This window comes from Phoxinus phoxinus, assembly GCF_949152265.1.
Source record: "Phoxinus phoxinus genome assembly, chromosome: 9".
NCBI classification, from domain to species: Eukaryota; Metazoa; Chordata; class Actinopteri; order Cypriniformes; family Leuciscidae; genus Phoxinus; species Phoxinus phoxinus.
This window is the reverse complement of record NC_136884.1, coordinates 21,285,477-21,313,167: the sequence shown is the minus strand read 5'-3', so window position 1 is coordinate 21,313,167 and position 27,691 is coordinate 21,285,477. Positions and strand designations below refer to the sequence as shown.

Genomic DNA, 27,691 nt, shown 5'->3' with positions numbered 1-27,691 from the left:
ATATATACCCCTCCACCCCTAATATATATATATATATATATATATATATATATATATATATATATATATATATATATATATATATATATATATATATATGATAATATCTTATATATATATGATAATATCTTGCACACCGCTGTTGTGTCGTTCAGTCATTATGGTTCATGATTATTGATTGGCGAGAACAGAAAATCCATAAATAAAAAAGTAAACGTAGATCTCGCGTAGAAACGCTCTCGCATGTGTTTTAATAGACAGGTAGGCAAATATTATTTATTGCATTTTATCAAGTCTGGTGACCAAGTCTATGACAGTCATATAGGCAGTCTTATGTTGTTACAGAAAAAGGGTGAAGCTGATTGATTGGTTCTTGTCACATGACCTGCGTTGCACTTGCGGCATTCTGAAAAGTTGAGGTTTTTTCGCTGCGCCTAAAAAATTATGTTCAATATAGTATGATTGTGTGTAGTGTGGATATAATGTGGACGTACTACATTCACCATGTTGCCCTTATCACGTGACCTACAGCGTCAGTTTTTTAGCATCATTCACAAATCCTCTCCCGTGGCCTCCAGGTACATTTTTGTCTACTGTTTTATTAGTACTGTGAATTCAGACTACAGTTAATTCAGTGAATTTCATTTATTATATAGTAGGGAAGTATGGGATTTTCCGGATGCAGCCTTTGAGCCCGGGCTGTTATGTGGGTGTGGATGTTGGGGGAATATGCATGCACTGGCAGAATGGGGTGACACAACAAAATGTGGAGAAAAAAAAACAAAAGCAATATTATCTGAATGATAGTTAGTTAGTTAGTTAGTGTTGAGGGATCCTTAACTGTCACACCCAAATGTGTGCATAGACATGAAAATGCACTATACAAACTTAAAGAGCTGTAATTCATGAATGCTTTGGAGTACAGACATAATGTTGGTCTTTTCTGAAAGTAGACACATGGGAGATTATTGTTGAAGTGAATAATTAAAAAATATTAATGTTTCTAAAAGTTATTAAAGTTTGAGTTTATTGTTGTGAAAATTTGCTGTAATGTTTTTATTCTATTAAATATATAAATATTAATAAATATATTTTTTAGCCTAAAAATGCTAAAACGTAAAAGCTGCAAGTCTAAATGAGTTGTTTAAATTTGCAGCTTGATATTTTAAAAAATTAGGTTTCTGTGAGACTTTTAGTTGGCACACCACAAATGGCCACTAGGAGACACCTTTGTTCATTGGTGATTCCCAAAGGTCAGCACAAACACACACACAGAGAGAGAGACCAAACTTTACACAAATGTTTTCACTTTACTATACAAATTGCAACTGAAACTTGAATAAGACTTAGTAAATAATAAAAGAAAAGAATAATGAAATAAAAATACTGGAAAAATATTTTTTTAATGAATTTTTTAAAACTATTTACAAACTATTTATACCTTTATTCAAATTTCCACAACTTCTGAAAACTACAATCTATTTACATCATGCCAGTAATTGGAGCAATCCAGTGTTGCTTGGATGATGCACATCCCTGACAGAACACAAGCGTTTTGCGATGGCACACTTGGCATCTTCTCCTGGGGTCATCACTTTTATTAGTGATGTACATTGGCCTGTGGCAGACATGGCCTGAGGGTTCTCCTGTCGTGTGAGGTGCTGGAGGAGCAGGAGGAGCAGGCTCACTTGGAGGCATCCAGTCTGCAAGCTCCATAACCAAATCCTCAGGCAATTCCCGTTGTGTTTTTGCTCTTTGATTATGAGCAGCAGCCAACTGCTTGTTCAGGAGGAAGGCATTTACCACTGCAATGTCAATGAAGTACGGTACCACAATGAGCGGTACCACTTCCTGGTCTTTCTGAGTATTTTGTAATACCCGACAAGGGCATCAGAGAGATCAACTCCTCCCATGTACCTGTGTGGAAGTAATAGAATATATTTCAAATCTAAATGCAAATGTAACCAAGTAAATAAAATTAACTCATTTGTTAAATTTTTGTACACAACACCACTGAATAAATTCAACTCACTTGTTATAGTCATGCACTGCAGTAGGTATAGGTACAGTGAGTTCTGTCCATCCTCCTCCGTACGGTGTGATCTCCTCCTGCTGAATGGAAGGAGGAGCACATGAGCACCTCCCTGGTGTCCTTCCATTCGACAAAGAGGAGCCTGTCGTCACGAATCCACCGCATACTCCCACGGGGAGCATTTCTGGGCAACTTGTTTTCCAGAGTTTTTGGGAAGCCCACCTGGTTGCTTCGAATGTTCCCACAGGCCCAGATGCCCTTCTGGAGGAGGTCTCTGAAAAGTGATGGGCTGGTGTAGAAATTTTCTACAAATAACTTGTAGCCAGTTCCCAGCATCCTCTTATCCACTAGTGCCATCACGGATTCGTAACTGAGCCCCTTACTTTGTCCATTTTGTCCTTCAGGGGATTTGCCTTCATAAATAAAAAAATCCCACTTGGGCTGAATCGGCTAAAACGAAAAGTTTGTACCCACACTTTGTTGGCTTTTCTTTTTGGTACTGTTTCAGCCCAATCCTGGCTTTGGATGCCACCATCCTCTCATCTACTGCGATATGTTGATGAGGGTGAAAATAGGTCTTGCAGGCATCTCTTATCTCCTGGTAAACTGGCTTCAATTTACCCAGGCAATCATAGGCCTGACATTTCCTGCCAGACATGACAGTGACAGGAAAGCGAAATTTGTGAAGCCTGGACTCACTCCAGTAATTTGAACTTTGTGGTACTTTTACCAGACCCATGTAGTACCCATGTTTACCAGACCACTGACAGGTATGAGTATAGATTCTTCAGGGACATGTCCTGCCATGGCTTCCTGGTTGTGTCTTGGTGCTCAGCTGCATAAGCATTTGAGTTGCGAATGATCGTTTGACTCGCTGTTGAAGAAAAGAACTGCCGAAACAGTTCCAGAGCGCTATATGACTCTGTAGTCAGAAGCTGAGGGCCAGGAGTTTCGAGCTGGTCGAAACACAACCTCAGGTGGTGGGCAGGGCTGTCACGATGACTACTTTTTGTTGTGCGATATATTGCACCAAGATTAATTGCGATAAACTATATTATTGTAATTTTCAGACCATTTTATGCCACTGATTACATAATGTCAATATGACAATATAATAGCATAATAATGCAAGTACACTCTTTCAAAGAACGTTTTATTCGTATTCTATTCAATATTTTATAAATGTAGACATTGGAATCTGAATGTGAAAAAATATATCCTAAATAAATAAAACAAATAAATAATAAATACACTTTTGTTAACAAAAAAGTGCAAGGTACAAGAACTAGATCTAAACAAAGTTAACAAAAACAAAGTAACATGTTTAACGAAGTCAGTTTAAAGCGTCTCACACACAGGCACAGATCATCAACAAGCCATTCCTGATGCCAGATCCGTTTTTTAATTGTTAGGCAGATTCTGAGAAAGGAACACCAACATGTTTACCTTGTGGCGCTTAAGGCAGGATCTTTCTTGGGTAACAATGTTACCAGCTGTGGTGGGATGGTTATGTTTTAGGTGAGATTTTAGGTTAGTCGTGTTGCCTCTTTTCGTTGCCGCTTTTTTTAAAAACAAAGTCGACATACTGGCTCGTTCACGTTAATTGGCTCTCCTCTCATTCGGCTTAAAACCAAAATGTTCCCACACCGGAGCGGAAGATTGCGGCTTTGAAACCAAGTCCATGTTGGACTTTTTCTTACTAACTGGCTGTAGATGTCACGAAACAACACTTTATAACACAGTGGGTTCACGCCTTCTCTTCACATGTGTGTGTGTGTGTGTGTGTGTGTGTGGAGAGCCCCGCCTCCGACACATAGAGCAGACAAGATGACCGCGCGATCGACTTTAATTATAAAAAAAATTATCAGTTGCAATATACCGCGGCACCAAAAATTATCGCGCTCATTTCCATATATCGTGCAATAAGTCGATGTATTGAATATCGCAACAGGCCTAGTGGTGGGATGTCGGGTTCATCTGAGCTGTGCCATCTTGCCTCAGTGGTACCCGAAGAAACAGCCCCTCTTGCTCTGTTTCCTCTTCCTCTGCTTGTTCCTATGGTACAAACTGAATATAGTAAAAAAAACTAATATGGTACATGCTATAATATAGTACAAATTGAATAAAGCATTCAACTCATATGGTACATGCAACCAGTGTTGGGGAGTAGTTAACTACAAGTAGCGACGCTACTAACTTAACTACATTTTTCAGTAGCTTGGCAGTAACTCAGTTGCTTTTTAACCCTTTAAGACCGACGCTCCCGTTTGCGTGTGTCTGTTTAAGAGCCTATAGAAACTGAAACCAAATGGCTAGCTCAATCATTCTTTTTGCATTTAAAACCAGAGATGTTAAATGTTCAGATCAAGCATGCAACATGCTCCTGTTGCGTTGTTTTCACCCTCAAATGAGTGTGTACAAATTGCGTTATATTCGTTTACAAAAAAAAACAATAAAATGCATTGCACGTCTTTGCACACATGTTCTATAGATCTGCGATTGATTTACGTCTTCTGATGGCGTAATCACGTTCTGGGCACTATGACCCCAGGATTGGTCGCATGTTATGACGTCACAAGCTGCGTCATTTGACTCGTATTTGCTGTATATGTTTCTCTACTGTGTTTTACTTTCGTTATTGTCTTTTTATCATTGCTTCATTTTATAATTTCTTATTCCTTTACACATACACACACACACAAATACAGTATTACAAATCCAAGCACATTCACACACACACACGATCGCGGGTAACGTTATGTCTGCTGCGCGACTCACGGGCGCGGACGTTTTGGCTATTCTAATCGTGTCCGATGATGATGAACTCTCCGTCTGCTCATCGGCTCCAGATTCAGTTTCTAGTGGGGACGAAGCTGACTTTCTTGAAGGAATAGATCCATCCCAGGACATGTAAGTATATATTCATGAAATATACTTTGCTTTTGAGTTAGAGAATAAACGAAACAAACATAGAATGAACCTGAGGGCATGACGCACCATTTACACATTTAGTCAGTTCTATGTTGCTATATTCTATATTACATTTCTATACAAAAACATCTAACTTTCTTACCGTTTTACTTACCTTTTTTGTTGTAGTGTTGAACATGTTGGAGAGCCATTGGAGCCCTCTGAGCCACCCTTCACCTCAGAGCCACCCTTCACCTCAGAGCCACCCTGCACCTCAGAGCCACCCTTCACCTCAGAGCCACCCTTCACCTCAGAGCCACCCTGCACCTCAGAGCCACCCTGCACCTCAGAGCCATCCGTGCCAGTTTGCAGAGGGAGAGGTTATGGTCGGAGGGCTAAGACAAGAGGCTACAGAAGTCGGAGCCAAAGGTCCCGTGGTAGGGGTTCTACATTAGAGACGGCCCCTAATCAATCTGGTGGGTGGAAAACAGAAAAGGACCCTGACCATTTGCCTAGACCCCCCCATAATTTCCTGCCCAAAAGAAAGCCAGGTGTGCAGCCACCTCTGTCAACTTCTGTGGACAACCCAACACCCACTGAGCTTTTCAAAATGTATTTTGACAAGTCCACTATCAAAACACTGTGTTCCAACACTAATAAAAAAGCAGCAATAAATATTGCTGCAGGGAAAAAATTCAAGTTGACTGAAATCACAGAAGAAGAACTTTGCAAATACATTGGCCTCACACTTTACATGGGCATTCTAAAGCTTCCAAAGCTCAGAGATTTCTGGCGTGTCGAATCCCTCTTCCATGTTCCCTTCCCTCAAAAGGTTATGTCCAGAGACCGGTTCCTCAGCATCACATGGAATATGCACTTGAGTGACCCTGCAGAAGATGCTGCCAATGACAGAAAAAAAGGCACAGCTGAGTATGACTGTCTGCATAGAATACGGCCTCTATATGACAGTTTGCGCGTAGCCTGCAAAGCTGTCTACCACCCTGACAGAAACCTTTCTGTGGATGAGCGTATGGTAGCCACCAAAGCCAGAATCAGCCTGAAGCAGTACATCAAAAATAAGCCAACAAGGTGGGGAATAAAACTTTTTGTGTTGTGTGATTGTAGTGGCTACACAGTGGATTTCAACATTTACACAGGGAAGTCCAATGTTGCAAGTGGGAAGGGACTTTCATTTGATGCTGTGATGTCACTGGTCAGAAAGGAGTTCTTGGGATCTGGATATCACATTTACTGTGATAATTTTTATACCAGCCCAGTACTCTTTCAGCACCTTCATGACCTGGGGTTTGGAGCCTGTGGAACCATCAGGGACACAAGAATTGGTGTCCCAAACACCAAAGTGAATGCGCTGACAAAGAAATCTCCACGGGGATCAATAAGGTGGATCAGACAGGGATCGCTCCTTTTCACAAAGTGGATGGACACACGAGAGGTGAGTGTGTGCACTACTCTGCACACTGCATACTTGGGAGACACAGTGAAAAGAGTGTGCAAATCCAGCAGTGAGTACAAGAAGTTGGATGTTCCAGTTCCTCCGGCTGTGAAAGATTACAATCGCTTCATGGGGGGAGTTGACCTGTCAGATCAGTTGATTGGCTACTATTCCTCGTGGAGAAAAAGCAAGAAGTGGTACATGACTGCACTGCACCATTTCATTGACATTGCTGTCACAAACAGCTACTTGCTGCACAAGCTACTGTGTAGCAGCCAGGGGGAGCAGCCCATGACACACCAGGCCTTCCAAGAACAGTTGTCAGCGGAACTGTGTGGGGTGTCCTTACAACCAGCTTGTGAGAGCTACCAGCACTTACCTGTTGCCATTTCTGGTACAGTTGGCTCAAAAAAAGCCACACAGGGGCGCCGGAAATGCAGGCTTTGTGGGAAATGCACTCCGTTCATGTGTGAGGCATGCCAAGTGCCCCTCTGTGTTATTCTGGACAGGAACTGCCACACAAGTCTTATCACAGCTAGAGTTGCCTGTGTATATGTAGGGGTGCCTATCTGTATGTTGTTTAGGTCTGATAGTGTACAGTTTATTTTTTTTACACAAGAATTGTTCTGACAGGGTCTATTTATTTTATATTTTTACCAATTAAATGTTCAATCAATATTTAAAAGCAAAATGTTATCTGTTTGACCCCACAAATACAAATGCACTCCCAGCACTATATACCAGTATGCACTATTCATACGTTTATAAAAATGAGTGTATCTTCCAAGCTAATTTATGTAAATAGTTCAAATCAATTGTGTATAGTTTGAAAGTGTTTTATGCAAGTTTTTTACATTGACAAGTTTGAGGTTGACATTTATAACATTTCTGTTTTTTAATAAAATATATATAAAAAAAACGATTAAAATAGTTTTTTGTTTTGTTTATTGCACTTTTGAGATATTTATCTAGTTACTATTGATTTATTACAAACATAGCCTTCAAATTGAGGGTGTTAGGATTATTTTGATGTATGGCATATGAAAATGCTCAAAGGAATGACAGCACAGCATGTAAAAATATTAAGATATACTCTGGCGGAATTGTTCTATGGCAGGTCATAAAGGGTTAAACAGTGTAGCTTTTCCAGTAGCTAACTACTTTTTGCAGCAAGTAGCGGTGTAGCGCGAGCAAAAGCTACATTGCGTTTTGTCGAGCCTGCGCGATGTCAGGATATTCTTATTTAGAGTTGTTGTGACGTTCGCGAACGAACCGATTCTTTTGAACGGCTCATAAACATGAACGATGGGAGCCGAGTCGCGGCTGGAGGGGAGCCGTTCTTTCTGTCGTTCTTTTTTTCACACAGATGCACACAAATTCGCTCTGTGCACGAGAAAAATGCTAACTTCCGGCTTGAGGGTGGAAATTGGGTACTTCGTTTCCGGTTGCCGTCTTGTTTACATCATTGGACTGGCGTTAAGTTAGTTTAATCGTTCGCAATGGACCTAAAACATAAAAAAAAACTTGTGAAATTTCAAGTCAATATAAGAAAACAACTCACCAAGGCAAAAAAGTCACATCTTATTCAATAGGAAGATTATCTGCGGTGCTTTGGTGCTCCGTGTATCTACATCGGCTTTTATTCTCGATTCTCTGTCTCGTCGTCTTCTCACTTCGTCGTCAGCTCTTCAAAGTTATCACTTTCACTCATAACTGTAATCGTTTGATTGCATTTATAGTTCTCTTTCTCAACATATATCCTTTGATACGGAGTGTCTGCTTCATCTGACTCGCTCTTTCTCTCAATGTCTCTGACAGCGGCAGTGTCGCCGGCGCAGTCTCAGTGCGCTGCTACCATTGGCTCGTTGGTGTGTCAATCAATGCAGCGCGATCAATGATTGGACGAAACACTTTCTCTTCTAAAGCATTCGTTTTTCTCTCTTATTCTTTTTAATTTCCCCATCTTTTTACACATCTTTCAACTCTTACTCATAGCCTGGATTATCCGGCTTTGGCAGCCGGCTTTGTTTTTGATGTTTATTTGTGAGTAGGTATGAATAACATTTTGGTAAATCCAAAATAGTGATGTCACTGTCTAAGCAGAGGGATGTTGTGCGACCCTATATGGCCACATATGACAAATGAGGTAATAATCAATATTTCAGAATAATTCAAACTCAGATATTGGTGTGTGATATCTGAGTTTTAATTATTTGACTACAAATCTCACCTCATCATTCCTCCCAGTGATTATTTCCAGGCTAAACTGAGATTTCCCCAAGCTGACTTCTTAAAACTGACTACTGGTAAATATTTAAAAAGAGCCAAAAACAGATCGCCAAGATCCGGATCCCCTCAAAGAGCCATTTTTTGCCATTACCGCCACCTGTTGTTTAATCAGTTCACTGACGTACAGAAGTGGGTTGACACACCCATATTATCCATGATGGAGCAAGACGTGGCGGCAGATTTGAAGGATGGAGAAACAACTAATGTTAATTACCCATGGCCTTATTTGTCCAAGTTCATATTTGTTGCAATTTTGCACTTTTGACAAACAGTCTGATATATTTGAGTGTAGTGTGTAATAAAACAATACTCTTTGAAATCATAATTGTATTGCATTGTTTTAAACACTAAATATTTTACTTAAAACATTCCTCAGACACTTATTCAGTTATTTATAATATACGTTGTTCAAAAAAATCTAAAGTAGTTTCAATGTAGCTAGCTACTTTTTGATAGTAACTTGTAGTGTAGCTAACTACTTTTCCAAAAGGGTAGCTTGACTGTAGTTTAACTACTTTAACTTACGAGTAGCTTGTAGCTTGTCAAACTACAGTTTCAGAGTAGCTTCCCCAACACTGCATGCAACTATTGTGCAAACCGAATAAAGCATAAAACTAACATGGTGCATGCATAATTCAATTATATATATATATATATATATATAAATGTATACTTATACAATTATATGTTTTCATCACATGTATACATAACCCAGTAAAATTAGTAAAGATTGTGTAATTGAACATATAGAAACAAATATCACTCACCGTTCTAGGATTGAATCGGACATTTCCTCTGGCAAAAGCACGTCTGGTTCATCATCACTCGAATGAGGATTAGGCTCATCATTGTTGGAAGGATGATTTTGCTCGTCATCACTCGACTTACAAAGCTCTTCAACTACTTCTAGCAGTGTAAAACACTTTTTAGGCCTCTGTGGATCGACTGTGGCAGTAGAGAATGAGAGTGCAGTTTGTGTGCTCCTACTTTCTGCTTGCACGTCTATAAACGTTCAGCAGCATTTACAAACAGGAGGTTGATTGTGATTGGCACGTATTTGCAATTAGACCTAAACTAAGTTTCTATTGGTTAAAGACCCAAGGACGAGATATGATAAATTAAGACCTGGAGTCAGAAGTGCAGTCAATTTAGGACAATAGTCAGAATTAAAATAAATTAAAGAAAAATTCTACTTAAGATAGTTTGCAGTTTCATTAGGCAGAAGTCAGCTTCAAGACTCACAGGGAGTTCGTAGGCCGCCCCACTTACAGTTACAAAGATCACATCAGTTACACCCTACACCAAGATCTAAGCTATGTCCTTGCTTCAGGTTGAATTATTCTGATTGGCTAAGAAATACATAAACATAGTAAATTTCCACACATAGACTGAAGCTTATCTCCATCGATTATGCAGCTGACACTCAGACCCTGAATTTAGGCACGTCGTGACTTTCCAGGTCGCAGATCTGGGTTGCTGGGCTCCAACATTTTTATATTTATTTATTCTTAAATGTTATTATGTGTTTTGTTATATTTGTAAATGTCAGGGGTACAGGAAGTAGGGGTGCTGGGGGTGATGCAGCGCCCCCTGTTTTCACAGGATTGCAAACTTCCTGTCGCTGTGCAGGCTCTTTTATTTTACGACAGTGTAAACAACTCAGTAACGTTATCCAGAATGTTATCCGTTATCCGGAATGACATATGCATAACAATCTAGTTTTTAATTAACATTTGTAAACTTTTAGGCATATTTATTATTGTTATATTATTAACATTAAGATTATTTACATACCCGTAAAACTTCAAATAATAGCCCGGGCTTTTATTTTCCCAAATCGCCGAACTGCACCGGCTTGTATTGGAGACAGGCGTCTATATGAGACAGGCCTTTAATTTAGTGTTGAGACTTCACCCTGCGCTGCAATATACATTTAGCTTTACATTCATTTACAGAAATCAGCTGGTTGAATGAAAATTGCTGATGCTATCGGATTTTCAGATGATATTCTCAATTCAGTTAACGGACGCTCAGAGATAAAGTGAATTGACTGCATTGCAGACTAAGCAACGATTGTATTTAATTGTACAGTACAATCATAACATAGACATGATCTTAATTCCATAATGTCCTTAAAGGAACACTCCGACTTTTTGGGACTTTAGCCTATTCAACTTATCCCCCAGAGTTAGATAAGTCCATACATACCTTTTTCATCTCCGTGCGTGCTATAAGTCTGTTTGACGCACCCACCGCTAGCCTAGCTTAGCACAAAGACTGGATGTAAATGGTTGCAGCTAGCATACTAATCCAAATAAGTGACAAAATAACGCAAACATTTTCCTATTTACATGTTGTGATTTGTATAGTCACAGAGTGTACAAAAAACAAAGTCACATGAGACACAGACATATGTTAACCGTATAAATACTGGGAACTATATTCTCTGAAGGCGGAAGCACTGTTACTTGGGCGCAGCACCTGAGACACGCTCTGAACGAACTCTTTGCTCCTCACCACGGCGCGTCTCAGGTGCTGCGGTTATCACTCCGCCCAAGTAGCAGTGCTTCGCCTTCAGAGAATATAGTTCCCTGTATTTATACCCCCCTTTATAGGGGGGGGGGGGGGGGGGGGGTTCTGATAAAGGGTTTAACATCTGCCAGCTTGAAAGTTTTGGGATGTGTCCTAAAGAACACAAAGAGTTAATAATATTGATAAGAGATTGTGATTTTACAAAAACATCTCTGTTACGCATTTAACCCTCTTTCCCAGAAAGAGGGAACGGAGATGTTACGCCGACGTCTTTGACATATTGGGATCTCGCCTGAGAGCCCAATCACCTTCGAGTGTAAACTAAATGAGCTAATGGAGATTGGCGTGCTCTGCCCTGCAGCGTGGGTATAAATACGAAAGTGGATGCAACACACATTTGCTTTTCGCTGAGGAGCCGAGCCAGTGACCTGGTCAGCCAGCGGGGGATGTAACGTCTCCGTTCCCTACTTCAGGGAACGAGGGTTACATGCGTAACGTTCCCTTTTCAATCGGTCATGTTCGACATTACGTCGACGTCACCGACATATTGGGATCTCTAACAAAGCGCCACTATTGCTGCCATTTCCAGTGCCTTGCATAAGCCTAGTAATCCCTTTAGTGCCTTGGCCTGGTAGACCTGCAGGAGAGCCCTGGTGCAGGGCTTAGGCAGCCTATCCAGTGGCTTTGTAAGAACTTATAAGCCCCTGGATTGATGATGCGGAATACCTCTCCAGGAAGCACTATTAGGACACAACTGCATCGCTACAGCGCTCCTCCACTGTGGATGAGGTACCAGACCGGTTTTGGGCAGAGAATGGTGTCGTCCACCATCTGGTAACCTCACCATGCACCTCCAAGTAGAATGGGACCGGGGCAGGGTGCTGAGAACAAGCATTGGCTGCCCCAAGAAACCAGTCATCCAACCTTGAGGGTTTGGGACACGGTGGAGACCTCGACACTCTCGGTGGCCCGGGAAAGCATAGCCGTCAGCTCTGAGTCAGGCTCGGGCAACGCTTCTCTCCCCGAAGGGTGCAACAGAGCCGTGTCTTCATCCGCGGAGGACATAAGCTCACCCTTCGATGCAGCAATAAACATCCGGCCGTCGGGGGGTGCCCAGAATGAAAACGCCGGCCACCCAGTTAGAAGGACCAGTGCGCTCATCCGGAAGCTCCAAAGGTTGCAGTGTGTCAGAGGAGTGAGGACCACACAGATATTTTCTCAGCGGGGAAGCCCTCACTGTGATCCTCAAGTCAAAGCTTGTCAAAGTATTCTTATCATGAGCTGGCCAAGAAGAGGAATTAGAACGACTATATAGGTGAGGGGACCCAACCTCTCTTGAGGTATTGGAGTCTCAACCATAACACAAAGATGTTCAAGTTCGCAGGCAAATGTACGTTGCATCTGATTCCGTATTTATACCTGTGGGTGGAGATACAAATCTCACACGCCAATCTCCATTGGCTCGTTTAGTTTACACTCAAAGGAGATTAGGCTTTCAGGCGAGATCCCAATACGCCAATGACGTCGACGTAATGTCAAACGTGACCGACTGAAAGAGAACACCTTTTGTCAGTAGCTTTGTCTGTATATGATTTAGCATGTTGTTGGTTTTGATGCTTTAAATGTCTAAATGTTTTGATGTATGTTGCTGTGGGTCATTACACTGAGGATAACTTGTCTCTGTCTCTTTTTTCCTTAGACCTGATGCCACTAAAAGAGGAGAGTGAAGTACTGAAAGAAATTGAAGATAAAGTTCAAATTGAGAAACATCATGATTTCATAAGTGGAGAAAACTCTTTTAGTTGCTCAAAAACTGTAAAGAATTCCTCACAAAACAGAGCTCAGAAGAAATCAACTAAAAGTTATTTCTCCTGCTTTGAGTGTGGGAAGAGTTTCAGTCAACACGGTGACCTTAAAGTCCACATGGGAGTTCACAATGGAGAGCTCCCTTTCACCTGCCAACAATGTGGAAAAGGTTTCACTGAAAAGGGAAGTCTGAAAAGGCACATGAGGATACACACTGGAGAGAAGCCTTACACCTGCCAGCTGTGTGGAAGAAGTTTCACTCAAAAAGGAACTCTTAACAGGCACATGATAATTCACTCTAAAGAGAAGCCTTACACCTGCAAATTGTGTGGAAATGGCTTTAAAACAGAACTAACCCTTAGGTATCACATGAAAATTCATACTGGAGAGAAGCCTTACACATGTGATCAGTGTGGAAAGAGTTTTACATATAAAGTAACCCTTGATTCCCACATGAGAATTCACACTGGAGAGGACTCTTTTATATGTCGGCAGTGTAGAATGAGTTTCCCAAATAAGAAATCTCTTAACAGGCACATCAAAATAATTCATGCTGGAGAGAAGCCTTTCAAATGCGATCAGTGTCAAAGAAGTTTCCAATTGAGTAAATGCCTTAAGACTCACATGAGAATTCACACTGGAGAGAAGCCTTACACATGCTATCAGTGCGGAAAGAGTTTCACATATAAAGTAACCCTTGATTCCCACATGAGAATTCACACTGGAGAGAGCCCTCACACATGCAAACTGTGTGAAAAGAGCTTTTCACACAAAGGTAATCTAAAGGCTCACTTGAAAACTCACGCTGGAGAGAAGTCGTTCATATGTGTTCAGTGTGGAAAATGTTTCACACGTAAAGAATCCCTTGATTACCACATGAGCATTCACTCAAGAGATAACTGTGTAGTGTGTAATCAGTGTGGAAGGAGTTTCCCAAACAGGAACAAACTTAGGAGCCACGTAATTACTCATGTTGGAGAAAACACTTTGATGTGTCATCACTGTGGAAAGAATTTCACACATAAAGGAAACCTCAAGACTCACATGAGAGTTCACACTGGAGAGAAGCCATTTACTTGCCAGCAGTGTGGAAAGAGTTTCAGACATCATGTAAGCCTCCAAACTCATATGAGACTTCACACTGGAGAGAGGCCTTTCATGTGCAATCACTGTGGAAAGAGTTTCAGACATCATGTGAGCCTCAAAACTCACATGAGACTTCACGCTGGAGAGATTTTCCCACATCAAAGAGACCTGAAACGCAATTTGCAAACTCATTCTGTAAAGAAATTACAGTGTTCTGAGTGTGACAAAAGGTTTAGAATAAGGAGCCATTTTAAAAATCACTTGTGCGTTCACTCTGGAGGAAGGCCATTTAATTGTGAACAGTGTAATAAAACATTTATTTTGGCATCACACTTACAGATACACTTGAAAACGCATGCGGATTTGAGACCCCATTTGTGTTCCATGTGTGGAAAGAGTTTTAAATGGCTCAGCCATTTAAAATGGCACCAGAAAACACGTATTTGTGTAAGATTAAGGCTACGTTAACACCGCAGCTGAATGTGGGCCAAATCAGATTTTTGGCTCAAATATGACTTGGTGGGACGGGCAAGACACAAACTTTAGTGAAATCTGACCAAATAAACAGGAAATCTGGTGCCCTCACTGTGCTGGGGAATTGTAAAGGAGGGTTAGTGTTCAGTCAGGATTGGTCCAGGTAAGAGGATGGGGTGCGATGGCCACATGTGCTACCCTCTCTCTGGTCCAGGGTGTGAGGGGGCGGCGGCTTCTTTCAAGCTGCTCTTCCTGGTGGCCACAGCATGTGAGGGGGAAAGGTGGCCCGGCATCTAAGCCCGTCAGCGGCAACACGCATGCTTCCAATCCAGACGTGGGTCTGACTACTCACGACATTCTCTTTCCCTGCTGGTGTCTTCGTGGGTATAGGAAGGTAGTGTGGAGGATTCCTGTGCCTCTGAGTGCTCAAGTCGCTGGATAAGAAGCACACAATTTTCCGCCGACAGACTCGGATGCCAGACTGCCATTCCCCCTCACACGCTTCAGCCCAAAGGATAAATAAATTCCTCTCTGAGATCTGTTCCACACTGTGTTTCTTTTGCTCATCCCCACACTGACCTTAATGTGGCTTGTATTAGATACTTGTCTGAAAAGGTGACACTTCTATAACACTTTTTTCCATGTCTTTTATTTGCATCCTTCACTTTTTACTTTGCCCTGAGGCTGTTTATTTTCTTTTGTCATGTACATATGAACTCATGGCCACACCTGATAATTTCCTTTGCTATAGTTTTAAATACTAAGTAGTTATGGTAGATGCCCTCTAATTGTGATTTATATAGATGCATCCCTTAAATATTTGATTGTTTCAATGTCTTATGGTGAAATTCCACTATGTGAATTATAAATTAAAATGTATAAATTAATAATAAAATGACAAACTGAATGAGACATTGAACATTGCACTGCATTATTCAATTAATGAAGAAAGACCCCCTGGTGTGGCTACCATTTGCCTCACGCAGTGCAACACATCTCCTTCGCATAGAGATGATCAGGTTGTTGATTGTGGCCTGTGGAATGGCACTTTGACATGTGCAGTGAGCACTGTCTCATACTTAAAAAGGCCTTCTATGAATCCCTTTGCCTTGGCGCTCACAGTTGGCTTTTGTGTACTGTCATCTACAAAAGTCATAAGTACTTCAAAAAACAAGCCTGCCTGAGGATTCCCGAAGCACCCAAACATGTTATTTAGTGCCTGTCTGATCCTTAGCCCACCACCTAGTTGGCCCTATTGGGCACAGTCGTCTGTGATGCTTGTCCTGACTATTCTCTTTCCACCTATGCATGTGCTTGTATGACTCTTAAAAAAAACTGCTATATCATTAAGCAGTGAAAACAGAGATGCACTTTTCACGACACTGCCTGTTGTGTCTACCAGTACAAGATTCAAAAGATGTGCACCAAATAGGAACCTGATTGGGGGAATGCTCAGATAGGAAAACCCCTAAACTGTCCTGCATATTAGCTTCACCATCTGTTGAGTTGCCTACACATGTGCCAATGTCAATATTAAGGTTCAGTAGCACTTTTTTCAAAGCTTAACAAAATTCTGGCCAGTAGATGACTCGCAGTCCACCACAGCAATCAGTCTTTCGTGAATGACATCGGTTACATATCTAAGTATGATTGAACACTGGTCTTTGAGGCTGATATCTTGGGTTGTGTCAATTTGGACTGAAAACATTCCAGCTTGTTTCACTCTTCTGCTATATTCACCTTTAGTTCTCCCCCTGTTTGTTGAGGATCTATGCCACTGCCAAGTCAAGTCAGTTGTATTATTGTAGTGCTGAATCATCTGGTATCATTCATCATCTCAGCATTTTTCATTGAGCAGGTGTACACCATGCTCTTTATTAATATTAATTCTTATATTCATTCAAAGACAATCCTACCTGCCCATTCTGGTGTGTTGGGCTCCTGACTGGTGCTTGGTAACGTTACTGGGCCTGGCTCTTCACTGTTAGCAGCAAACTGGACTAGAGGCTGCTGTTGCTTCTGAAGCTTCAAAACATTTTTTTATACATAACAGGGCTCGACATTAAGTATTTCTATTCTTTCCCTGCTGCAGTTCGCAAGTTAATGGATCCAACAGAGAACTTGAACAAAATCCAACAAGACATTCTTGATCTTTCAGCAAAATTACACCAGATGACTGAAGATAATTCTTCATTGTTCGGAAACTTGTTAGGCAACAAATGACAGTTCCAACTAGAAAAGATTACCCGTAAGAACTTCACAGACTGCATGTTTGTTTCTGTGTCAGCATGCAATTACAGAAAATCAACACAGAGCATGTGCTATGTGCCTGTAACGATCACAGGTTACAAGAATGAACTTTTAAGTATTTAACGAGCGCTAAAAGAGTAGGTATAGCCTGATCACGTTAAGTATGACGTGTTGACATTCGCCATGTTGACGTTATCATGTGATCTACAAAATTATTGTAAGCGCAACAACTTAAAGATATGAGCAACAGGTTTTATTAATCTATCTGTAAATATCTTAAAATTTATGAAACTTACTCATTTTGTGGTCTTGTTGAAGAGTGCCCATCAAGTGCCCAATTATTTTGTGATTGTAGTATAACCAATACATATAGGGTTGATTTAAGTTCTTATATTTTTTACCCTACTAATGTGACCCACAGTTTTATCCTTAAAGATATTCTTTTTTATTACGAAAACCCAAAATCTTCATCTCTTGAATATGTTGTTAATTTCGTTATTTTATATGCAAAATGTTTCACCCACAAGCAAAAGTGGTTTAAATCATCTTTATTTTTATTGTTAAAGTTAACTCTCGTTTCATCCCTCTGGCTTAGAAATAACAAGAAATGCATTTCTTGATGTAGTATGATGAATTATTCAAAGGTATTTAACCGTGTCATTGTTATTTTTTTCCTATGCATATAATCTCATATTATAATGTACGCAAACCCCTGATATTTATGTTTTCTATTTTTTTTCTATTGTCATTGTTTATTGTTAAAGATACAACCATGGTATCTTTCACTGATCTTGTATGTAATTATAATTTCTGTAATAACAAAATGATATAAGCAACAGATGCGCTAACACTTCATAAGATTCTCAGAGTTTGTAATGTCTGCACAAAAGCTGCGTGAAGATCTCGCCTTTGGAGAAGACTGTTGATATTATACTATACACACAATGATAATGATAAATGCTGATCAATACTTAATACTTAATTGTATTACTTTTTTTTTTTTTTACTGAAAATTATATTTTTGTAAAACAAGCTATATGTAATTTGTTTTGTCATGACATAGTCATAAAACAATCATCACTGCAAGAAACGAGGTGAATCTGGACCACTATCTCCTGTAAAAATCATAATCACACCGTGTTCGTTTGTTGGCCAGAGGAGAACTGGCCCCCTGACAGAGCCTGGGCACACTTAATATTCAGCAATATTATTGATCTGACTGCACTGATGCTGTTAAATTCACCTTTGGCTAAGCCCCACCCCCTTAGTTACTGTTGCTACGTCCGTCAACTTCATCTGGGCTCTGGTTTGGTATCAACATGGGTGGCTTATGCTGTGACAGCTCTTCCTGCTGAAATTTTATCAAACTTTTATAAAGCAGCAAATAAAGGGTCCGATAGAAGTAGGCAAAAGGGGCTGCAGTATGCGTTTGAAGGCTATATTCAAGACATACCGGTGAAACGCAAGCAACAACAAGGCATCCAAATAGAGGCAAAAGCATAACGGTCACAGTCAAAAAATGAACCACCGCATATCCTAATCGAGACGGAGGCTGGGACTAACAATATCAAGGAGCAACACTGTTCATGCAAAGCTGGGTAGGTCTCTATTCACTTCTGTAATCGTTATTACAAAGCAAACGGACTACGTGAGTAAGTTATAAAGTTGTATTTATTAGCAGCGTCTGCTAGCGTATCAACAATTAGGGTAGAGAACCGAAATCATAACCTAAAACAGCATAAACTGTCTAACTACTATAACTTCACAGTAAGGTTAAAAGCAAAATTTATCTTAGAGCACACAAAAGTGTGCTTGTTGATCCTTGAGGGGTTTAGCTGACTGAGGACATCCACACTGTTTAATCCAAAAACGACACTTGTCAGGATTTGACTTCGGTTTTGGGAAGGGAAGAAAACGGACACCCCCCTCCAACCTCTCTGGGAAACGCGTATCTGTGTTACAAATGCCCCAGTCACAACGGTTAACCATATTTTTGATAAAACTACGACGATAATAGCCTGCCGAGACCAAAAATATGAGACGCCTGTGTTAAAGTCAATGGAGCGCTGTGAAAAAGTGTCGGACCTCTGTGGGAGCGCTCTTGGCTGCGCTGTGATTGGTCAACCTACATTCTAGGGTGTGGCTTAGCCAAAGGCGAATTAGAACTGAACTTAGCTGGATGACATCACTGTTTTCTGCAGAACGGCTTTATAGATGAAATTAACTAAATTAATAATTGATGATCTTTACAACGGAACTTTATCAGCACTGAACTGACTTCAGCTGAACAGCAGCAGAAATGCAGAATTTTCCTGTTGTCACTGTAAAGCTGCTTTGAATCTATCTGTATTGAATAAAGCGCTTTATAAATAAAGGTCACTTGACTTGACACTGAAGTGGCTAACGGACTCCGGCTGTGTGGGAGCTGCAACGAGCATGAACTAACTTGTCTGCATCTTTCGTAATTTAAAAATATTTTTAAGATGGAAAAGAGATAATAGAGGGAGTTTTTTCTTCTTCAGACTCTCTTTTTTTTGTGGTTATCTGGGCAGATATTGTGTAATATTGGCATGACTTGCTTGGTTTATGAACCTTAACCATCCCAGTCCAGGCTGTAAAGTCATTGTTGACAAAAGTTAACAGTTTCATAATTTTTTATTCGGTTGGCTGGCCAGATAGTGTGTGTGTGTGGTTCTGGTATTAGGGGATAGAATATACAGTTTGTACAAAATAAAAATCATTATGTCTATGGAAAGTCCCATAAAACATGAAAACACAACGTGTACATGTACAGGTTTGGCTATGCTTGTGAGGGACAAACGTCAACGGTCGCCATATTGTGCACGGAGCCTATTTACTTTCACACCATACCAAACAGTTCAGCACCCCTTTAAAAGTTAGAAACTACACATGAGTGTATGGGAAAAACTAAAACAGTGGTTGAAAAAGAAAGATCTGTGACCATAAAAACTGTGAACATTTATCATTTTAATTTGAAGAGACATAAGGGGTTACGTTTGTTCAAATATTTTATTGGTGACAAATTAACTTTATATAGATAATATCATGCCAGAAAAGACAGGATTTTTAACATTTTTTTTGTAGATAATCTAAAATAGTGAAGACAATAAATGTCTTCTGTAAAATACTGTTTATATTATTCATTCAGCCACGTTTTTAAAAAATCTTACTTATGAACTAACTGTTACTGTGCGTTCACACCGCAGGCGGCGAGAGCGTCAAATTGTCCGGAAGCCATTCATTTTCAATGAGAGCCGGCGGCGACCTCCGGCGAGGGCGGCGCGGCGCGTCTTGGACGGCAAGAGAAGAGTTCAAATTTGTCAACTTTATGGTAATAAGCTATGACGCGGTTCGGCGGCAACCAATCGGAATGTAGAAGTCCTCCGCCTGAGAGGATACCAGAGAACACAATCCTGTAAACTTTGGTTCCGACCACATTAGTTCCTAAGCAAAATGGAGGAAAAGTTAATTATTTCTGTTGCGGGTTTCCCGTTATTGTAAGAATTGTCCCTGTTTACATACAGGGACATTAATAAAAAGAACGACGAATGGAAAAAGGTGTCTGAAATTGTTGGTGTTTTGATACTTTCACATTTAAAAGATTTTAATAGGTTAACTTATACCCTACGTGTGGCCAGAATGCACAAAATAGGATACTGATTTATGTTCAGTTCTTATTTGCTTTGCGGCTCCTTTAAGTATAGTTTTAAAAAAATCACGCATTCTAAAATCTACGTCAGAGCGCAAGAGAGTCCCCGAATCTCACGGCGTCGATGGCAGGGCGGCGAGAGCGAATTTTGCCGCTCTCGCCGGTGGCGGTGTGAACGTACAGTAACAAGAAAATCAAGCCTTGCCACCATCTGGCCACCTATCCGAACTGCATATAACAAACCGAACAGAATAGAACATGAAGTGGGGTGTAAATATTTCGCGAATTTTAAACAAAGTTCAAATATATTGAACAGCACCCACTTTGACATTAGTTACATCATTTGACAATGCCAAAGATGTACAAGATTGACCTGAGCTCCACATTGTGTTTAGGGGGGAGCGCCAGGACTCTGTGATTTATGTGGAACCAATGGTTGCTGATGAGGATGACAGACAGAATCATCTGACAGAGCGAGCACCTGGAGACAGACAGCAGCGTTCCCAGATAGCAAATAGTAATTGAAACGATGTTAAATCAACATCCCGCTGTCAACGATAAAGTCATTAAATCAACGTCGAACTCTGATGTTGATTCTTCATCATGTTGCACCCTCTATTATCATTGAAACAACGTTTAAATTATACCTAGAGATCAAAAGAATTTCAATGGTATTTTGATTACAATGGATATTGAACCAATGTTGAAATCCCAGCATATCAACAAAACTTCAATGGTGTTTTAGTACACCACAGGTTTAATCTGTAATTTTAATATAATATTAAAAACATTATTATTAGGCTATAATCCTGCTTTATCGACAGCCAGGATGGGCTAGCAAAATATAGAAAATATAAACTGTACATTTAGGCTATAACCTAGACTAGCACAAATGACACCCCACGCATTCTTTAAAAATTAAACAATAATTTTTATTGTATTATTTCATTTTTTATTTTATTTTTACGTGCTAACTCCTGCTGCGTCTGTCTTCCAGCTCCTCCCGCTCGGTCTGGGGCGTAGCGCAGCCACTTCTGTACAGCTTGAGCGAAGTCATAGGTGTTTGTCGTTGTAAGACGTTGAGTCAAGGCATCTAGAATACAAGTAAAAGTATGCTACTGTGATTTAGTCAATGATTTGTTCAATCAAGCTGTCGTCAAGGATTGGGAGCAGAACATGGCACGAACACAGTACACAAAGGAAAGTCAAAGACACACACACGCTACACACACAGGGGTGGACGCAGCCACCCACACACGAAGGGTCACACACGGAGTAGAATTAAAAGGGTAATCACGCTACACTAAAACACGTACATAAACAGTAAATTAGACATAACACACGAAACAACCCCAAAGTTCTCCCAGAATCCCAGCATGCATCAGCGTCAGAGCCGTAGTGCATAGGCACCGACGTTACAGTACATTTCAGTTTAACATTAGCCTATGCCTGTGAATGATATAGGCTAAACTTGATAACCTAGCCATACAGCCTAGAAATGTAGAAAAAAGTGTGTGTGGCATAGCTATCCTTCCCTCAAAACGCCTCACACCCAAGTCTTAATAGCCCAATTGACTTGACTAATTTAATTTGTGCGCGCCCATGTATTTTCCGCTCATGCCCTTCAGCTGGACAAATGATGTCACGCACTGGCCCACGCGCCACTCTCTCTCTGAATCACGTTACAGGTGTGATCATGGATGCTGGTCCGATATTTTTTCACTCTGGTCTGAAGAGTCACTGAGATAATTTGTGGCTGCAGGGACATCACAACAAACTTCACATCTGGAAACATTAACTGGTAAGTCAAAGGCAACGTCTAATAGGCTAGGTGAATGTAGCCGTTTTTAACATCAATTTGGAAAAGTCTGTTAAATAGCCTATTTTAGGATGAAATTATTTGACAAACACGTAGCCTAGGCTACAGTTTTATGACATACAGTAGGTTAAGGCTCAAATTTGTGTGGAGTGCTTTTCCCTTCTCACCAGAGGGAGAAAAATCTTTTAATTTCTTCTGTGGGCCTAATGTGTCTAGTGTTACACAATTTAGAGAAATAGCCTAGCTGAGGTAGACATCCGCCTGCCAGATGTGATTCGGCCTCAGGTTAGCCCTTTCTTCAGACGAACTCTTTTACAGTCTATGGACGAACTACTAGCGAGTTGGCCGAATAGGAGCAAGCTTCACTCATTCCCATTTTCGTTTCAAGGTTCAACGCTGTAACGAATGGGCCAGAATCATGATTCTATTTCTCTTTGCAAAAATCCACATTCCTTCGTGCTGCCACCCTCTGAACTCAGATATGTAAATCAAGACTCACAAGAACCTAAATTACCGCCATGGCTCCGCCGTGGCCGGATTCCGAGTGTCTCTTGACACCTTTACGACTCGTGAATGACCACGCAACACAAGACAGACCCCCAGATCTTGATAACCGAGCTTCAAAGCCCCCAGAACGCTCTCCTCACCCAAGGGGAGGAGGGAACACAGCGCAACAGGAATGTCTGCGCGTACACACACACACACATACCAAGACACACACACACATGAGCTAATTCACGGACTTTTCTCACTGAAAACTAGCTTTTAAATGTATGAAATGTATCGCTTTTGTGGTTAAATGTATGTACATGTAGCTCTGAGGTGTGCAGGATGAAAACCAAACTCTATATGCCCAGAATTACAAACAATCCTATATCTCTGTGTCCGGACTCGCAAAATTGTCGTTTGTGGTGTCTGTAGAATTGTAAAAACCAGACGGCGTCGAATCTCGACGACAAATCACAAAAAGACGCATTATTTCAGAAATACCATCTTTCTGAGAATAAATGCTCAATTTTGACATCGCTCTAAATTATGTAAGGAGGGTTGGACGATTCAAACAAAGAACGTCTTTCCCGCCTCCGTTTCGGAACAACGATTGGCCCAGCCACGAGAAATAGGTGTGACACAGTCGCCTTTAAAGTCAAGCCTCTGCCGTTATTCTTGGCACTCCGCCAAAGAGAAGAATCTACTCATCTTCACGAGAAAACTCCGCCAAGGAGCTTCTTCGTTTTATTTTCTGAAAACTTCGTTTTCATCTTAGGCTTTTCTTTATTTCCGTCTGAGTTCAGTCACCTTTCGGTAAAGTTTTACATTCGTGTGAGCGGCCGAAATTGCGCAACACCTGCGTCAGGAAGGAACTCCGGGAAACTGCAGGACAATTTGAAATCGGCATACACCTCTGAGAGCCAGATTTAAGCAAGTATTTTATCTCACGATTGAAACTGCTGTTTAAAGGTTGTCTAGAATATTCCTGCGAATATTTTAATACATACTTGGGGTCTCTTTTGAAAGGAACTGAATTGAAAATTGTCACTCTATCTCTCTCTCTCTCACTCTCTCTCTCACACTCGCTCCCTGATTCATTCTCTCATTCTTTCTCTCTCTCCCCTCATATTATTCGTTAATTTGATTTATTTCGTTGATACCTTATGTGTTTTGTTTACTCTATATATATATGCATATTTACTCCGTGTGAAATTGTAGTTTTGTATTCTTTAGTCTGTTTTATTAAAATCCAATAATTGCATTGAAGATTGAATCTGTTATTTGCTCACAAACTCAAAAGTCAATGAAGCGCAAGATCTAACGTTACCTAAGCTTTATTGTGTATTATTTAAGTAATACAAACTGTACAAACATAGGAACTATTAATTGTCCTGATCAGATACTTAATTTTCCTAGGAAGTACGTTTATTGATGTAGGATAAGGAAATCTGAGTTTTAGTTTGCAGGACAAACAAAAATGCCAGATAACTGAAACTAAATTGATAAAGGTTACGTGTACATGATTAAATATTCCCTTTATTGGGAAGGTTAATATCTTAAGATAACAAGCAAATCATATTCATAGACTCATGAATATCCAGTCCATTTGAACTAATATTCCCCGAGACTCATTTGAGACTGATTGTTGTTACAACGCACATCGGTGTTCAGTCAAACTAGGCTACTTGTCAAATATAGACAAAATGGAAAAAATAATAAGCTAAATTAATAATAAATTTCATGTTACAGAGTCCAATTGGTAGTAAATTGAATAGGATGGACAGAAGCGTAAAGCTTGAGTTTATTTACTCAGTTGAGGGCATACTGCTTTACTGAAAGCACTGCATTCATACTGCATTCATACTTAAGCAGAATGACTTACCAAACATGCATTTGCAGAGAGCCATTTCTTTAAAGGGACACTTCTGTTTGCCCACATCCTTATTCTTCTTGCCTGCCCAGTTTAGGCCTGAGGCCAGCTTATTGGTCATGCTGTATGCCAGCATGCGCCGGACCCTGATCTCCAGGGTGGTCCCCCCAATAACTGTGAAGCAGGCCACCTATAAAGATAAAAAAGTAACTATTTTCAGTTTAAAAAGTAAACAATTAAAAAAAAGCTCTTTTTCAAAGATGATGTAATGTTGCTCTATGTAGGTTTGTCAATTGTCAAGTCTGAATTTAACTGAGATTGATAAAGATGTGCTAAAATATCAGACATTGTTGACTGGGACATTTTAAAGTGATATTTGTTTCTATCCTCGTCTGGGATGAGCTTAAACACAGATAGTTTAACAGATTTGTTAAACAGTTTAACAAAATTGGGCAGATCAGTGAAGGTCAATCAGAAGAATGATGTGACCACTATTTAATCATTAAATAATTACCAACCATTGCCTTCCTAGCCTCTTGGGACTGGAGTATCACCTCTGCGTTCTCCAGCTCCTCCATGCCTTGCAGAGGTAGTTGCAGTGGCTCTTCAGTCAAGCCCACCACCTCGGAACTCTCGGAAGTCCTGCCGCAGGTCCCTCACCTCCTTCGTCAACTCTGTGACAGGGGTAAGCAGTTTCTGCAAGGTTACATCTATTGACAGGAATAACAAATAGTTTGGGTTGAGTGCAAAACTTTGCATTCCTTTCTTTTGTAATGTAAAAAAGCGTAAAATAAAGAAATTAAGAGTTTGGTTCCAAAACGCTATATCTCCATTTTTAAAAATATTAAAAAGTCATGTTATTTAATTCTGTACGCCACTTCCGACGCATAAGTTGTGATTTATAAAAACAAACTTGACTTGAAAATGTGCGCACCTGCATGCAAACTCTGACCCATGCGCAGAGCCGGACAGTAACGGAGTACATTTACTTGAGTACAATTTTGAGGGATCTGTACTTTACTCGAGTATCATTTTTGGGGAGTACTCATGACTTTACTCAAGTACATTTGAGAGGCAAATATTGTACTCTTTACTCCGCTACATTTCTATCCATAAACGTGAGTACCCGTTACTTCTTTTTCTAAAAAAAAAAAGAAAAAAATCTCGGAAACCCCTTCATTTGCTGTTTCCCTCTGAAATGTGACTGGATTGTGCAGGCGCCACTGATTGGCGCGGCACCTGACTGACAGCCTATCAGCAATCACCTTCAGCTTTTCGCCAAAGTCAACTCCATGGTCAGATTTAGAGAAGAGACGAAACAATGGATGAAGACGCAGCAGGTCCATCCTGGGGGCCCCACCTCGACAGACTATTTGAATTTTCTGAACAAGTTAATGATAGTTTTCGCTTCAAGTGTTTGCTGTGTTTACCAAAACAGAACTTCATCACCGCCTACAAAAATTCATCCTCCAACTTGCGGAAGCATGTCAAGGTACGTACATTGAAATAAACTTCCTTACATTTCTAAGCTAGATTATAGCTACAGAAAAGTAAACTAAATGATTGGCTAGCTGCGATAATGCAGCTTTTTACATTCTCGGTTACGTTTGAGTAACGTTAGTTGAAGCCACATATACCCGCCAATTTGTCAGCTGTAGCTAGCCATTCAGATGGCTAACAATGACAATAGTTAGCATAAGCCGAGGCAAGCTAATCGTGTAACATAGATGCACCTGACAAACAGAGAGAGCATACAATGTATCTTTTCTAGTCTGAGCTCGAGTACGAGACGTCTTTTTACCATACAAAAAATGTAAAAGCCTAATTAGTTCAGTCGTAGTAGGCTATGCTAGTTGCAAGCAGGGCATTTCAGCTCACTTATTTCACAAGAGTAAGATAGATACAATGGATGGACCAAATTCACACATTTGAAAATGGGAATTGCAGCCACAACGTTGTAATGTACACATTCACACATTACACACTCAAAGAGTGTGTTGAGCTGGCCTAGACAGGATTACAATGGTGTTTGTTGAACTGTAAGGCTTAAATGCCTATTCAAGTGGGGGAATGCTCTTGAGTGTACTTATACCTGTCTTGTTATACCATAATAAAATTGCTGTAGACTACAATTGTATTTAAATACATGAGAGATATGCTACCCAAAGTCTTGTATTTGCCTGACCTAATATTGCAGCACTTGTTAGAATGTCAGAAGCACCTAAATACTTTGCTGGTCCACGTAAATTAAAGTTAGTTGCACCAGTAAAACTAATTTAAAAAGTCAGTCTGGAGCCATTGGAAAATTATGAACAACCAGCACTTCATAATTAATAATACTGCTATGTAGACTACATGATGGGTATCTTTTCTAATATTTATTAGTTTATTTTAGTGTAAACTGAAATATTATACTGTGTTTTACAGAGAAGGCATGAGACACATCTGGAGGAATACTGTCAACTGACTTCAACAAGAGGCCATCAGAAGGTGGAACAGGCTTCAAGGCGAAGCAAATGAAGCTGCTGGAGACCAAGCAGGTGTCTCAGAAGACGGTTGATCGGGCTATCCTCCGCTTCATCGTTCAAGGTCTCCAGTCCTTCTCCCTGGTTGAGAAACCATCCTTCCAAGACCTTATTGTAGAATTACAACCAAGTAGTGCCGTCATGTCCCGCACAGTTGATTGAATTGATTCAGCTACATCTAAAATGAAAGAACGTCTCAAGAACGAAATGAAAAAGGTACCATACATTGCCACCACTACTGATTGTTGGACGGCCAGGAGAAGAAGCTTTATAGGTGTAACAGCCCACTGGCTCGATCTTTGCAGTTTTGAACGCCGTTCAGCTGCCCTTGCTTGCCGTCAACTAAGGGGCTCCCACACATTCGATGCCTTGGCAGCTGTTTTGACCGACATTCATGCAGAGAATGAAATAAGTCTAAAGGTTGTTAGAACTACAACAGACAACGGGTCGAATTTCGTCAAAGTGTTCCGTGTCTTTGGTCAGCAG

At 40.5% G+C, this 27,691-nt stretch overlaps 2 protein-coding genes across 2 annotated transcripts in view; one reads left to right on the top strand and one right to left on the bottom strand.

Moving 5' to 3' along the window:
- LOC307003814 (uncharacterized protein) overlaps positions 1-15,493 on the top strand; it is a 31,355-nt gene extending 15,862 nt beyond the window's left edge. The window contains exon 3 of the mRNA XM_079622631.1: positions 12,916-15,493. Within this exon, the coding sequence (XP_079478757.1) occupies positions 12,916-14,576 (1,661 nt within the window). The 3' untranslated portion in view covers positions 14,577-15,493. The remainder of the gene's footprint in view (positions 1-12,915) is intronic.
- LOC307004498 (uncharacterized protein) lies at positions 14,821-25,836 on the bottom strand (the record flags this gene model as incomplete). The annotated part of the gene is made up of 4 exons (XM_079623818.1): positions 25,199-25,836; positions 24,693-24,870; positions 21,470-21,595; positions 14,821-15,083 (listed from the first exon to the last, which is right to left on the bottom strand). The coding sequence occupies exons 1-4, from the start codon at positions 25,256-25,258 to the stop codon at positions 14,821-14,823; spliced, it is 627 nt and encodes a 208-aa protein (XP_079479944.1). The 5' UTR covers positions 25,259-25,836.
- Between the last annotated feature and the right edge of the window lie 1,855 nt (positions 25,837-27,691).